We start from the raw sequence: 15,884 nt of genomic DNA, 5'->3' as shown, positions 1-15,884 counted from the left end.
CTTTTAGGACAGGTCTGCTGGCAATAAATGGGGTTTTTGTTGTTGTTGTTGTTGTTGTTTTTCCTTCACCAGAGGATCTATTGATTTCCCCTTAATTCCCAAAAGATAATTGGCAGTAAAGGAGCCTGGGTTGACAATTCTTTTCTTTTAGCACCTGTGCCACTTCCTTCCAGTCTCCATGGTTTCTGAGGAAAAATCCACTGTCATTTTAATCCTTTTTCTCCTTTATGTAAGTTGTCATTTTGCTCTGACGGTTTTCAGGAATTTTTCTTTGTCTTCAGTTTTCAGAATTTTAGCATGGGTTTCTTTGGGTTTATCCTGTTTGGAGTTTGCTTAGCTTCTTGAATCTGTAGGTTTATTTTTCTTGCCAAAGTTGGGAAATTTTCAGCCATTATTTCACCAACTACTTTTTCAGCCCTGCTCTCTCTTTTCCTTCTAGAACTCTGATAACGTGAATGTTAGATGTTTTGTTATAGTCCTAAAGATCCCTGAGGTTCTTCTGCTCATTTCTTTTTCAGTCCATTTTCTCTTTGTTGTTTAGGTTGGGTAATTTTTTTTTATTTTAATTTATCAATATACAATGCAGGTGATTTTCATGTCCCTTTACCAATTCCTCCTTTTCCTCCCTCCTTCTCCCCTCTCCCTCCCCCATCAACATCATCTGTTCTTAACAAAATCAAGGGGACTGGGTAATTTTTATTATTCTTTTTTTTTTTTTTTAATTTAGAGCTCCCTTTGAAAGAGAAGGTAATTTCTATTACTCTGTCTTCCAGTTCATTCATTCTTTCCTCTGTTCCCTCCATTCTGCTGTTGAGCCCACACACTGAGTTTTTTTATTTCAGTTATTGAATTTTTCAGTTCTAAAATTTCCATTTAGTTCTTCTTTCTTTCATCTGTTGCTTTGCTTACAGTTTCAAATTTTTCACTTGTTTCAAGCGTGTTTATACTTGCTTGTTGAAGCATTTTTGCAATGGCTGCTTTAAATCTTTTTCAGATAATTCTAATATCTCTGTCATCTTAATGTTGGCATCTATTGATCATCTTTTTTTCATTCAGTTTCAGATCTTCTGGGTACAATGAGTGACTTTTCATTGAAACCTGGACATTTTCATATTATTTTCTGAGACTCTGGATATTGTTTACACCTTCTGTTTTAGTTGCCTTTCTCTGATACCATTCAGGCAGGGGAAGGGGGAGCAGGGGAAGAAGGGGATACCACCTCATTACCGCCAGGTGCAGGTAGAGGTCCAAGTTCCCCACAGAGCCTCCATTGCCACCTAAAGGAGGGAGCTCATTGTTACTGCTAAGTGTGGGAGTGCTGGCTCCCCTGACACCAAAATGGCAATGACCTCGTTACCACTAGGTAAAGGTAGCAGTCCAGTCTTCCCACATGCTCTCCACTGATGAGGAGAGGATAAAGGGGGAACTTCATTATTGTTCAGCAGGGATGAAAATCCTGGCCCACTATTTGGCCTTCTCTAACACCACCCTTGCAGAGTGTTGGGGTAACTTGTTATAGCCTCCTGAGGGTGGAAGTCTCAGGTTCCAACTCAGACTTTGCTGAAGCAGCTGGGGCCACAGTTTTTTCTGTGGTGTTTGGCTGGCATAGAGCAGTTACTGTTTAAAAATTTTCTGTCTTAAGGGCCGGCCCGTGGCTCACTCGGGAGAGTGCGGTGCTGATAACACCAAGGCCGTGGGTTCGGATCCCTATATAAGGATGGCGGGTTCGCTCACTGGCTGAACGTGGTGCTGACAACACCAAGCTCAGGGTTAAGATCCCCTTACCAGTTATCTTTTAAAAAATAGATAGATAGATAGATAGATAGATAGATAGATAGATAGATAGATAGATAGATAGATAGATAGATAGATAGATAGATTAGATAGATAAAAATTTTCTGTCTTGTTAGGATGTCCCTTTCCTGGTCCTATGACTAGAGAGAGCAGGATTTTGCTGGGGCATTTTAAAATCTGTGCCCATGGGATTTCCAGGTTGCCAGCTTCCTCAGCTCTAAGTCTGAGATACGTAAGGCAAAAAAGAAAATACAAGGAATTTATCACTGTGTTGTACCTTGGTCCCAAGATCCTACCTGGTCTGACTTTACTTTTCAGAATCGTATATTTCTTTCACACATAATGCCCAGGGTTTTCTGTTGTACTTTAACAGGATGAATAGGGAATATTATGTTTACTCATCTTCCTGGAAGTGGAAGTCTGTGCAATACTTTAAATAAATACCACAAACTATTCCAAGTGTCCGTAAAATACACAATTTCTCATTCACCAGTCTAAATGGCTTGATTCACCATTATAAAACTGTACATAAGTAAACAAAGTTATGTTTAGAAAAATTCAAACAAAAGTCAAAAGGGAGCTTCTCAAATGTAAAGATATTTGCCTGCAAATATAAGGAGTGCAGTTAGCACTTTCTGTGTTCCAACCCTCTTGGTAAGCATAGTGGTGACTCTTATAACCTATACTATATTGAGGAAATCAAACTGCTTTCCATACAGCAATGAAAATAAACAACTGCTGCATGCAATAAAATAGATGAATCTAGGAACATAATGAGTACTTTGAAAATCAGTCATCTATTATTGCATTAATGCAAAATTGAAAAACAAAACTAAACATAGTATTAGAAGTCACCTTAAGGTTTTCCTCTGGAGATGAGTATGGGCAAAGTGACCAGAAAAAGTTCTAGGAGGGCTTTACCAAACAGTTCTACTTACAGACTGTGTGGTGGTTACATGGGTTTGTTCACTTTGTATTAATTCATAAAGCTGTGACTTTATTATTTGAGTGCTGTTTTTGAAAATATATTATGTTTTATTAAAAAGTTTATGTTAAAAAAAGATGCAACCTATTCAGCACTCATGGTTAAATAATAAGGAAATATATTATCTAAATGTATTCTATACACTTTAAATGAATATTTTATCTTTTTCTCATGAAAAGAAAACACAATGAAGTACCACATTACAGCCATAAAACTAGCAAAACCTTTTTAAGTTGTATAATTCCAAATATTGGGGATAGTGTGGAGTAATAGAAACTCTGATACACTGCTAGTAGAAGTATTAATTGGTAGAAGTACATTAGGAAACCATCTAGCAGGAACCAGTGAAATTGAAGATATGCATCCACTAAATACGCAGCAATTTCACCCCTAGATATGTACCCTAGAGAAATGTACGCTAAAATGCAGAAGAATGCATGTACAAGACATGGACAATTATGGTTTTTTCTGGGTTTTGGTTATTATGAACAACTAACCAAAAACTGGAAAAGCCATAAATGTCCATCAATATTAAAATGAATAAATAAACTGTGCTATATTCATTAAATGGAATACTAAACAGCAACAAAAACAAATTAACTATAGCTACACAACACAAAATGAATAAATTTTACAAATATATTCTTGAACAAAAGAAGCAAAACAACACATACATTCAACATAATTCCATTTATGAAAAAAAATCAAAATAGGAAAACTAAATTATAGAGCTCAGGAATTCATATATAAGTGGTAAAGATACAAAGTGAGAAAGTTGTGATCATAAAAATCAGGCAAGTGGTTAATTCTAAAAGAAAGTGAAGGAGTTATGTGATCATCAAAAGAGAGTTAGAGGGAGTTGGCTGGTTAGCTCAGTTGGTTAGAGAGCAGCCTTATAACACCAAGGTCATGAGTTTGGATCCCTGCACGAGTCAGCCACAAAATAAATAAATAAATAAATAAATAAATAAATAAGGAGAGAGAGAGCAAGAGAGGACTTCTGGAATGTTGGCAATGTTTTATTTCTTGACCTTAGTAGTGGTTATTCACTTTATAAGTATTTCTTTAAATATACATATACGCTTTACAAACTTTCTGTGTGTATGTTATGTCTCATAGCTTTACAATGTTTAATTAATAAACAGTAGAAAATTGATATAATCATTATAAGCATACATCACCTACAATACAATCTTGACCTACATCAAATAAATAGAAAAAAATACATAAATCAACAATTGTGGTTGGAAATGTTTTAACATGCATCTCTAAGAAATGTAGACCAAGTAGACATGAAAATAATATGGATATGAATGAGATGAAAACAATTTTAAAATATATTTATGTACAAAATAAACACATTCTTTATGAACATACACGGACCATTTACAATAAGCCACGTATTAGTCCATAAAGAAAGCTTCAATAAATCCCAAAGATTCAGTCTCATTCAGACAATGTTCTCCTACTGTAACGCAATCATGAAATTAGCTTTTTTAAAAAGACAACTAAAATAAAATCCCACATGTTTAGAAACTAAATATTACCAAATAACATTCACCTTAAAAAATAAATAGAACTGAATAAAACACTACATGATAGAATTTGTGTAATATGGCTAAAGCAGTATTTAAAAGCAAATTTACAATTTTAAATACACTAATGAACTAGAAAGATTTTTTAAAAAATGAGCTGCCACAGGAAACACCACCCACATCCTTTAAGATAGCTACTATCAAAGTACACACACACACACACACACACACACAGAGAAAATAACAAGTGTTGTCAAGGATGTGGAAAAATTGGTGTGAATGTAAAATGATGTATCTGCTATGAAAAGCAGCATGGCAGTTCCTTAAATAATTAAAAATAGAATTACTATATGATCCAGCAATTCCACTTCTAGGTACATACCCAAAGTAACTGAAAGCTGAAGCTCAAACAGATATTTGTACACCCATGTTGACAGCAACATTACTCACAATAGCCAAAAAGTGAAAACAACCCAAATGTCCATCAATGGGTGAATGATTAAACAAAATGTACTACAAGGGGTTTTCAAAAAGTTCGTGCAAATATTCATATTATCTTTTAATTTTATTTTTTCATGAACTTTTTGAAGTACCTTCATATATACTTACAATGGAATATTACTTAGCCTTTTTAAAAGGAAGGTCTTACTCAAGCTACAACATAGATGAACCTTGAGGACATTATGCTAAGTGAAATAAGCCAGTCACGAAAAAGACTGTATGAATCCACTTCTATGAGATACCTAGAGTACTCAAACTTATAGACAGAAAGAATCGTGGTTGCCAGGCACTGGGGAGCACGGAAAATGGGACGTTACTATTTAACAGGTACAGAGTTTCCGTTTTTGCAAAATGAAAAGAATTCTGGAGATCTATGGTGGTGATGGTTGCATAACAATGTGAATGTACCTACCACCACTGAATTGAATACTTAAAAATAGTTAAGATGGTAAATGTCACGTTCTGTGTATTTTACCACAATTAAAATTTTTTTAAAGAAAATAAAAACAAATGAGCTGGCTTCCAGATTCCCATAAAATAATGTCAGCCACCTGAATGTGAATTTCTTCCTAGAAACAAACAAGGAGAGCAAATAAAAACCACCTATGGCTACAGTATTAACTTAGAAACAGAGAAAATTATAAACCGCATATTACATATAAGCAGGTAAATATACATCCAAAATCAGCAGATCCAGTTACAGAGCCATGCTACAAAAGAGAAGCCAAGATGGCACAGAAAAGACTAGAAAGCAGTAGCGACCTAGCAATGGCAGAAAACAGATAAAATCGCCACCAGAAAAAGATAGTCCCATCTTGAGTGGAGAAATATTGACGATAGGTCTGAGGCCTGGTGGATTAAAGGAACTCAGGAATATAAAAGAAGGTCTTAAAAGTGTTTGAGACTAGAGATGGCAATCTTGGGAAGGCATTGCTTCTGGAGGAAAAAAGTGACTTGAAGGAGAGGTGCCCCTTGAGGGCTTGATGATGAAGAGAAAGAAAGAAGCAAGCAGTGAAAATTAAGAGTACTACAGAAATGAAAGAGAATCAGAAAATCTGAAGACCTGGGCTCCACTCAAAAAAAAGGCGGGGGGTGGGGGGGGCATGGGGAGGGATGTTGCATTTTTGTTCTGCCAACACAAGAGGGCATTCTTGAACTAAGAAACCTGGTAAAGCACCCAAACTCCTGCCTCATTTGCAATTGCTAAAACTGGAAAATAAAACATTTCAAAATGCTCAGCAAATAATGCTCAGCAGGCATACTATTATATAAAGAAAATTAAAGATGAAAATCAGTACTTTTTTAAAAAACCTAACCATGAAACAGGAAAACTGAAACACAATACCCCAACCTAAATTAAACAACCCCAGTCATTTTTTTTTTTTTTTCCTGACCGGTAAGGGGATCGCAACCCTCTCTGCGCCACGCTCAGCCAGTGAGCGCACGGGCCGTCCCTATACAGGCCATCCTATACAGGATCCGAACCCTCGGCCTCAGCGCTACCAGCGCCGCACTCTCCTGAGTGAATCACGGGCCGGCCCAACAAGCCCAATCAATTAGTGACATGAAAAAATGCCGTGAATCAGAAAAATAACAGAACAGAAACGGACACGGAACAAAAAGATTAAGAAGAAAGTTAGTGAAAAGCAAGAGATATTGAAAAAACAAAATAAAACAAATCATCTCGGGGGCGAGGGGGACTAAATTATAAGATGTCCAAAGGGGAAGAGATTTTACTTAAAATATAATTGGTACTGAGGAAAGAAATTAGCCAAGAAAATCAAAAAAATCAAGAAAGCAGTAAGAAGGATCAGCGAGAAAGTGGTAGATACAGAGGCATCTGTATCAGATATAACACACACACACACACACACACACACACACACACACACACACACACACACACACACACACACACACACACACACACACACACACACACACACACACACACACACACACACACACACACACACACACACACACACACACACACACACACACACACCACAAACATCAGCTATAACACATATATTGAACCACCGCCGCGGGGGAAGTTCCCAGTTGGCTCTTTGTCGAAGGAACCGCTGAGCTAGAGCCATCTCAGAAACTGGCGCCAGATTATATAGTTTTGACTGGTAAGAAAGACGTGCGTCACAAAGAGTCAAGATAAATGCTCCAGGATATCTCAGCGTCCGAGACTGTCCAATCCGCCCCCATCTCCACAAACTTGGAGAGTGCCCATTTGAGGACTCAGGATCCCCCCTACCCTCTGGGGAGCTCTTCTGCAGTTGTGTCCCGGCTTATTCTCTCCTACGGTGCGGCGGTCACCTGGTCCACCACAAGTCTCTGGACGCCCCCTCCAGTCTCCGCGTACCCTAGCAACCATACAGCGTCACTCTGCGTGGCGAACTTTCGCAGCCAGTGCCAGAATCAGCGTAGTGGAATCTTTCACAAAGTGCAATTTGTATTTCAGGCCTTACCTTGAAACTTTGCTGCTAAACCAAATGAACCCCTAGCCCTCTAACAGGTGTGATATAGTTCTTACGTTACTTCCTGTTACTATTTTTAAAAATTAATTTTGAACGCCACACGTATTCCTTTCTGTACAGTCAACAGGTAAACTTTCTCTTCCCAAAATTCCTACTTTTCTGCAGTTAACTACTGTTAATATTTCCGTGTGTATCCTTCTAGTCCATTTCCTCAACCTATACATGTAAACTGTACACACGATATAGTTCACTGGGGGGCTTTTTGTTTTGCTTTTTTGGCTTGCTGGGAATCCGTTTGTTAGATATTTTTGTTTACTTAACAGTATGTCTTGTCGGTACATAGAGATCTAATTCATCATATACATTGTAATGACTACATTGTTCAAGTATAAATGTACTAATTTTATGTTTCACTATCATAAACAAAGCTGCAGTAAACTTCCTTGTCCATATATGTACACATACACAAGTACGCTTATGAGTATAATTGCTGGATTAAAGAATCTGCACATGTAAATTTTTGGAGCAGGTTATGGGAGAAATGCAAGACTCCCTGAGGGTGCCTGAAGCCACAAGATCATGTTTTTTCCCTAAGTACTTTAAAAGCAATTTTACCAGAATGCAAATTCCATGACATCTGAGACCTTGATGCCTTTTTCCAGAAGACACTACCAGTGCCTATAATATGCTCACCTACTAAGCACTTACTGAATAAATAAATACATGTAGGCCAATCACAGGCATATTCTTCAACCAGAATGCAAAATTTCCATGGATTTTAGAAAGACTTCAAACATCAAAGAAGCCTCTCACATCCAGAGATTTCTGAGTTACCTGAGATTGCTCTGGGCTCCTGACTTTCCATTCCATCTCCTTTCTCCCCTTTTCCAAGCCACCACCTTGAGCCCTTCCAAACACCTGTGACCTAGACACACCCCTTCAAGACTCAAACCATTTACCCAATCCCAAGAAAAAACCTGAAAATTCAGTTGCTTTTTAGTAGAAGTGACCAGAGTTAAGATCCCACTATATCAAATGGAGAAAAATAATTTGAAGCTAACTTGAATTAGATGGTTTTCTAATGAATATTGAACCATGAAGTTCACCTCACTAAAACCTTCTAAAGCCTGCCTTGAAAGGGGTAACAAAAAGACACAGTCAACTAAAGTAGACTCTTGCCCAAGGACCTAGAGCACACATATTCCTGCCAAGGAAAGCACCCACTAATATGTCCCCAATTGGCCAACAAATATTTACTGTATCTAAAACTTTCAGCCAAGCCTTGGGCCAATAGATGGAGACATATTCATGTAAGTGTTCTCAGTGGCAAGATTCAGCATCAGAAATTAATTAGGCAAAAAGCATGCCTGACAACAAGGGAATTTTGCACAAAAGTTCAAAGGGAAGAGTATGGTGCTTTGTGGGACCCACAGTGGTTTAGATGTCACAAAAAGGTTATGTGAAGAGCTAGATGGGGCAGAGAAAGAAAACTAGCCATATGGTAGCAGCTTTGTTAACCCATTTTTTCAGGGTATAGAACCAATAAAAGTAGTTATAGAATTCATTTGCTTAAGTTTGACTATTATTCTTTGTGCATATGTGACTTTTTTTTCCCTCCATATCCCCTGGACCCAGCATAGTAACCGCCCCAAGGTATAAAAAACCACAGGGATTTTTGTTTCGTTTTTATTTCACCAGTCTGTGCCATCTAATTCCTAAGTTAGTCCCTGATATGGAAGGCACCTTCTTCTCAGTGGTTCTCAAAAGGGAGTAGGGAGAGAGGATTTTGCCCCCCTCCCAGAGGACACAGACATCTTTAGTTGTCACAACTGGGGGAGGGGGTGCTACTGGCATCTAGTGGGTAGAGGTCAGGGATGCTGATAAACATCCTACAATGCACAGCAGTGCCCCCATAAAATGTTAATACTGTCAAGACTGAGTAAGGCACATAAGAAAAACACTAAGTTCAACCCTGAGCTCTGCTGTTCCAAAAAAAAGAAGTTCAACGGAGGCTGAAATTATAGGAATAGTTTTGTCCAGGCTCCTCTGGACACAGATCCCGTATCAGAGGAAAATACAACTCATGGTGAACGAACCTAGGCAAACATAAAATAAACTAGTGACAGGGTCAAATGAAGGAAGAAGAAAGAAAAAGCTCAATATGAAAATCCTCAGTATGGGAAGGAAAAACAAATATACACAGGTAAGAATATGGAATGTTCCCACCAAATGTGAAACAGGCCCAGTCAATGCCATTTATTATACAGGTTGAACAGCCTCTGAGACCCAAGGTCTCCCATATCGAGGTTTTGAGTTTGTTTTGGGGTTTGTTTTTTTTTTTTGCATCAAACAGGTCCTTTCAAGAGCCTGCTCACAAGGAAGACAAAAACAGAGAAATCCTCAGTAAAATGAAACAAACTAGAGAAGCTGAAAACAGTCTACATTTGAACAACTTTAAAAAACTCACCAGACACAAACCACACCAAACACTCATCCCATTTAATTTCCTGTTACATGCTCTGAGGAAGCCAAGAACATCAGGCCCCAGGGCAGCAATGTTCTGAGATTCTAGCTCAGGCCCCCTCTATATGATGGATTCATGCACACACATCCGCACACACCATTAACTCAGGCAGAAGTACACATGCATGCACAGGGCAGGATGGGAGGAGGGAGCTGGTCAAGGATATGTCACCAGCTGGAAACGGGGCCCTAAAGCACCCTCTCCTCTGCTGGAGGCTAAACAAGAGTAAAAATTAAAACAAGGCAGATCATAGGATAAAGGTAGGATGCTCAGACAAGAAGCTGGATAGATGAAGAGGTAAAGATGGAGGGGGAATTTTGGGAAAGCAGCCTCAGAAGGGGAGGTTTTTCTTTACTGGGAACTCAGATGGGCAGAGGTCTTGTGACTCCAGTGATATACTGAGGCTGAAGGAATATGCCACAGAATTACCTCTGTATCCTGTGCCCTCTCCCACAGTAGAGGGAAACCACAAACACTCACCCTTTAGCCCTCCCCATTGACACTCTTAAGGACTTTCCCCAGTACCCAAAAAGAAATAACCCCTCCCACACACAAAGTTAGGTCCAGCATAGGCCAAAGTTAGGCCAAGTATAGAAAGCCTCAGTAACTCTTCTTGGTGGAACCAAAGCCAGAGAAGCCCATCACAGCTGCCATCTCATCATCTTCCTCAAATGTCAAGTCCTCCTCAGCTCTCCTTTTCTTCTCCTTCTGTTTCTCTTTCTTGTACGCTTTGGCTTTTTCCTCCTAGAAGGGGAAAATCACTCAGAATCAGTTCAGACTCCTAAGTCAAATGAGGAAAGAGACATGTAAGCTTCAAGATTCCTTTCTACATTTAGGAAAAAATAATTAAAGACACATAAAATCTCAAGGGCAGAGTAAAAGCCACTGTAAAGATTATAAGAAAGAAGTTTTAGCCTCTGGAGAGTACTTATCAATCCTACGCTCCAGTTCATCTCTAGTTCTTAACAGGATTACAGAAGTAAAACCATACAACTAACATCCTGGGGCATGTAGTACATGCCAGAAACTATTCTGAGTACTTAATGTATATTATACTAAGATCTCTAATATGGGGAAACTGAGGCACAGAGCGATTATGTAACTTGCCAAAGAATCACAGCCAGTAAGTGGAGGAAACAAAATTCTGACCCAGTCAGCCTGGTTCCACAGGCCTCTGGTGGACTAGGTGTATTTAGTTAATCCCTCCTATAGTGTTAAAAAAAAAAAATTATGGGGGTGGATATGGATGTATCGGGGTAGGGGGTAAATGGGAAATCTCTGTACCTTCCTTTCAATTTTGCTGTGTATCTAAAACCACTCTAAAAAAGTTAAGTGTTTAATCAACCCAAAAAAGTATGGCCCAGAAAGTCCAGGAGAAAATGGTAAGTTTGAAGCATTTTCCTTCAGATCATGAGTGTCCCAAACAAAGGCAATAAAAATTTCCCCTATTATACAGAAATTCAGCAGATGCAACTCTGAGGGTGAGAGTGGAACGAGGAAGAGGTCCTTCCATGATTCACAACATAAAACTCAAAGCTGGGGGGTGTAGGAGGTGGGGAGTGGGGGAAGAGAAGGATAGAACAGCCCTACCTCTTCTCTGAGCTCCTTCATCCTTTCCTCAAAATCATAATCCTTCTGCTTCTCTTCCATTTTTTTCTTGTTAACTTCAAAACGTTTCTTCACCTGGTCCAGAGTGGAACGTTCCACACGCATAGACATGCCCAGGTTTCGCTGATCTGGGTGGGATCAACAGTGAAGAAGGAAAGGTATTAAAACAGCCTCAGCCCCTCAAAAAGTCTCCTCCTGGTTAGCTTAGTTGGTTAGAGCACGGTACTAATAACACCAAGGTCCAGGGTTGGATCCCTGTACCAGTCAGCAGCCCAAAAAAAAAAAAAATCTTCTCATAAAACTCAGCCAAAATAATTATGACTAAAATAAACTCCCTTGTCCTCACTTGTTCCAAGAAGCAGCAGTCCCAGATAAGATGCAAGTGGCATTCACCTGCCCTTACTGAGGAGATGAGCATCAGTAGGGCCAGCTGGGCCAAGGAGAACATGGTTTGGGCTTGCTGAGGGCCTAGAACAGTATCTTACCTCAGAGCCTCCAGAAATATTAGACTATGAAGTAAAAAATGGCCTGTGCTGAAGCCACTGGAGAGTTCCCCAGGCACCAAAAAAGCACCCAATGAAAACCACCTTTATCCTCTATCCCCACCTCTAAAATACAGTCCCAGCCCCAGTTACAAACTACTCCAAGCCTTACGTTTCTTTCCATTAATGTGATCCAGAAAATTGATGGAGTCCTTCACCACACAGTCACAGACATTGCAGTAATATCTAACAAACAGGAAGAAACAGCACATGCATCAAATCTGGTTTTAAGGATCTTATCATTTTCAACAAAGAAAGTCAAACTTTTAGGCAAACTTTCCTTTTAGAAGTTTTAAGGCTTCATTTCCATAAAGCCTTAGCTCTTGGAAAAGTGTGGTAGCCATCTTCCAAGACAGCCCCCACAATAAGCCCTGCCCTCCTGGAATTCCTACCCTGTGTAGTCTCCTCCCCATTTGTACCAGGGGTGGTCTGTGTGATCAATACAGTATGTCAAAAGTGATGGTATGTCCCTTCCAAAATTAGGTAATAAAAAGCCATGGCTTCTGGGCCGGCCCCATGGCTCACTCGGGTGAGTGCGGTGCTGTTAGCACCGAGTCCGCGGGTTCAGATCCTATATAGGGATGGCCAGTGCGCTCACTGGCTGAGCGTGGTGCAGACAACACCAAGCTGAGGGTTGCAATCCCCTTACCGGTCAAAAAAAAAAAAAAAGCCATGGCTTCTGTCTTTGTTTGTGTGGATCACTTGCTCTGGGGACATCAGTTGCTTTGTTGTGAGCAAATTCATGGAAAGACCCATGGGGTGAAGAACTTAGGCCTCCAAACCACATACATGTGAGAGAGCCTGGAAGCAGATCCTCCAGCCCCACCTAAACCTCGAATGAATGCAGACCTAGCAGATTCTTTGATTACAGCTTCATGAGAGACCCTGAGCCAGAACCACGTACATAAGCCACTCTCGGGTTCCTTACCTGAAGAAATGGTGAGCTATTTGTTGTTTTATCCTGCTAAACTGTGGATTAATCTTAATTTACATGGCAACAGATAACTAATACAGAGAGAAGTCACAACAGTGAATTTACTAAGCAGCTCAGAAAAGTGTCACTCATTGCTATCTGTGTTGTCCTCCTGTCAGAAAACCTAACTGGACAGAGAAGTAGTAGTGGGCAAGAGGGTGTCAAGTTCTTGTGGGACCCTTCTTCCTACAGGTTATAGTTTTGGCCTGGGAAGAAGCTACATAACTAGGCAATCCAAAACAACTACAACCTTTGCAACCAGTCTGGAACTTCAACCCCCTTTCTTCACTATTAACAACTCCCAGGCTCCATTCTAGCTCCATCTAATTTCCCCCCTAGAAATCTTCCCAGTAGTCCCTTCCTTTATTTGTTTCTCTGACAGAACAAATAATCCCTTTTAAGATATTAAGGAGTAGTTACACTATTAATATGAAGTCCAAAGTCACCCCTCCAAGAGGCACTATAGGCAACAAGGTTGTTATCCTGGGGCTGAGGACCCTCCTCAACACTTCCAAAAACCAACATAAGTAGTTTATTAGACCCACTCTTGGTCGTACAGAAAAATGAAAAGCCACTCACCCTCCCATCTCAGACTGTGGGGTGGTCTTGGTAATGACAATTGTCTTCCCAAGCTTGGATTCCAGGTCCACCTTGTAGTCCCTGTGCCGCAGGAGCTCCCGCTTGACTGGCTGCACTGGTTTTCCTGAAACATAAGGGTGGAAGGAAGTCACTTCAATGTTACAGTTCCTCAAACAGAAAGGAAAAGAAATGCACGAAACCCAAAATTCAGAGGTCTACTTCCATTTCTTTTTCGATTCGTGAAAGACCGGACACAACAGGCACTTCAAGCAGCAGCTAGGGAGAATCTGAATACAGGAAAAAATGACAAGCGATCCCTAACTCTCTAAAGCTTTCCCCCACCTTAAAGCCAGCAAGTTTAAAAGCAGTACGTTTTCTACTCATTGATTAACTTAATCGAGGGGAGGAGTTCTGAATATTCACTAGAATCAACCTTCTCAAAAGAAGCAGATATCCTGAGTATAAAAGAGAAAGGACCCAGCTGAAAGCTGGATCAAATTTTTAAAAGGGGACCAACAGTTAGGAACTAAGTGTTATGTGCCAAGCACTATTTATTATACATGTTATGTAAAAACTAAAAAGGTTAGTATGCAAGGTGTGAAAGTAAAGCGGAAGAATACAGTTTGAAAACAGATGCAAAAATAAGACATTTGTTCTTGTAAAGTGGAATCTATCTAAGCAAGGAGCACCAACTCCCTGACACTGTACAAAGCACCGAGAAACAGCACTAAGCACTAGCTGAAACAATCACATGTTCCTGTTGAGTATCCCCGCTTTTCTCAGACTATATGGGAAGGTCTTGATTGGGCGAGGAATGTTCTCCTCCCCCTCAAGAAATTTCAAGGGAAAGAGGAGTCCTCGACAGCAGTACTGCACAGCAGCAAAATACACCACTTAACTTCTCATCACTACTAAGAAGTCCACTCTTCTCTCTGTACTTCAAGGAAAGTACTGATTGAGCCAAGCAAAGGGAGGTCAAGGAAGTAGAAGACTAAAGAGCTGAAGAGCACCTCAAAACCACTACAGTCCACCTCTTCGCTCTCATTTTATATATATAAGAACCGAGGACCAAAAAGGCAACACTCTACCAGAGATTACACCGGGTAGGAGGGCAGCGCATTTCAACTCCCCACCCACTCTCCAGCCACTGTGATACCCTTAGCCCTTGATGCAGCAGGCACCTACCATCCTTCTTTTCTCTCTCTTCGGTGAGCCTCTTCTCGGCGAGCTTCTCGTATTCATCTTTGTCCCACTTCCGGCGAAAGTCCAAGTTTTTTGTCTGTGGAAGGAAAAAGGCGCTCAAGATCCGACGCTAATCGTATCCTGATCCCTAGAGAAACTGAGAAAACCGTGTCCTCACCGCCAAGGCGGCCCCAGGACCTTCCGAAAGCGAAGCCTCTCTGGACAGAACCTGAAGGCTGAGGTGGCCTCAGGACCCTAACCCTCAGGACCTCCACGATTCCAAGGACCCTGTGCCAGGGCCTTACGGGGGATTTCTCGAACCCGGTCCCTGGGATCGTGAGGAGGTGTCGGGAAGCCAGTCGGGTATCGGAGTCTGTCTATTCAGAGCTGAGCAGCCACCCTCACCCCTCAAACCTCCTCCTCACACACAACACCTACCCCACTGCCCGACGCCATCTTCACAACGAAGTGAATGGAAAGCCGGAAAATGCCGTAAAAAGCGGCCCGGAGCCGTAAGGCAAGATAGCGCTCCAATAAGCTTAGAGTCTCGTGCTCTAAACGAGCGAAGGACTGGAGGGCTTCTAAAACAGGTTGGCCCCGCCTCTGCTCCAAGGAGATGGCGCAGGCGCAAAGGGAATATGAAGTAACGCGGAAGTAAGGGCGCCTGAAAATGTTTCTGGCCCTTTCAAAATGTTTCTGGCCCTACCAGCATTGAAGGGCTGGTAGATTTTAGTCAACTTGTCTCTTACAAACTAGGAAACGAGGTTCGGAAACAGTGCCCTCTGATCTAGTCTAGTCAACTTTGCATGACTTGTCAAGAGTTTCTAAACCTTCCTTAAGGCTGAAGCACTATTAGGGGTTCTAGTTTCCCCACTCACTCTCACGCACTAGGGATATGGCCGGAAGCTACACCGAAGCTTGCGAGGCTGCGTCCTTTGTCAACGCACGAATGGAAGTAAGTACTTTTTGCAGTTGCGCTCTTTTTCTTGAAACAATGCTATCACCCTTTGGTTAACTCATTTTTCCTTCAACTGGGGAAGGTTATAGTCATTCAATCTGTAGGGCACAATCTAATCAACATGATTGGACTTGAGAAGGCCAGACATGGATGCTACACCCTAGAGAGCACTCTAGCAGATGATTTTTAGCGACGTGACTGTATCTTCAAA

At 40.8% G+C, this 15,884-nt stretch overlaps 1 protein-coding gene across 1 annotated transcript; it reads right to left on the bottom strand.

Moving 5' to 3' along the window:
- Window positions 1-9,633: 9,633 nt before the first annotated feature.
- On the bottom strand, window positions 9,634-15,184 carry ZMAT2 (zinc finger matrin-type 2). The gene is made up of 6 exons (XM_063086777.1): window positions 15,154-15,184; window positions 14,719-14,812; window positions 13,534-13,657; window positions 12,094-12,167; window positions 11,422-11,567; window positions 9,634-10,575 (listed from the first exon to the last, which is right to left on the bottom strand). The coding sequence occupies exons 1-6, from the start codon at window positions 15,169-15,171 to the stop codon at window positions 10,432-10,434; spliced, it is 600 nt and encodes a 199-aa protein (XP_062942847.1). The 5' UTR covers window positions 15,172-15,184; the 3' UTR covers window positions 9,634-10,431.
- Between the last annotated feature and the right edge of the window lie 700 nt (window positions 15,185-15,884).

This window comes from Cynocephalus volans, chromosome 2, assembly GCF_027409185.1.
Source record: "Cynocephalus volans isolate mCynVol1 chromosome 2, mCynVol1.pri, whole genome shotgun sequence".
NCBI classification, from domain to species: domain Eukaryota; kingdom Metazoa; phylum Chordata; class Mammalia; order Dermoptera; family Cynocephalidae; genus Cynocephalus; species Cynocephalus volans.
Note: the sequence above shows the minus strand (reverse complement) of the source record. Positions and strands in the feature narration are given on the sequence as shown.

Bases quoted from the DNA above. Each gene is read 5' to 3' on its own strand.
- ZMAT2 (XM_063086777.1), bottom strand. The intron at 13,658-14,718 runs GTAGGTGCCTGC...CTTATGTTTCAG, and splicing joins AGAGAGAGAAAAGAAGGATG to GAAAACCAGTGCAGCCAGTC. The intron at 12,168-13,533 runs GTGAGTGGCTTT...CCTGTTTGTTAG, and splicing joins CCACAGTCTGAGATGGGAGG to ATATTACTGCAATGTCTGTG.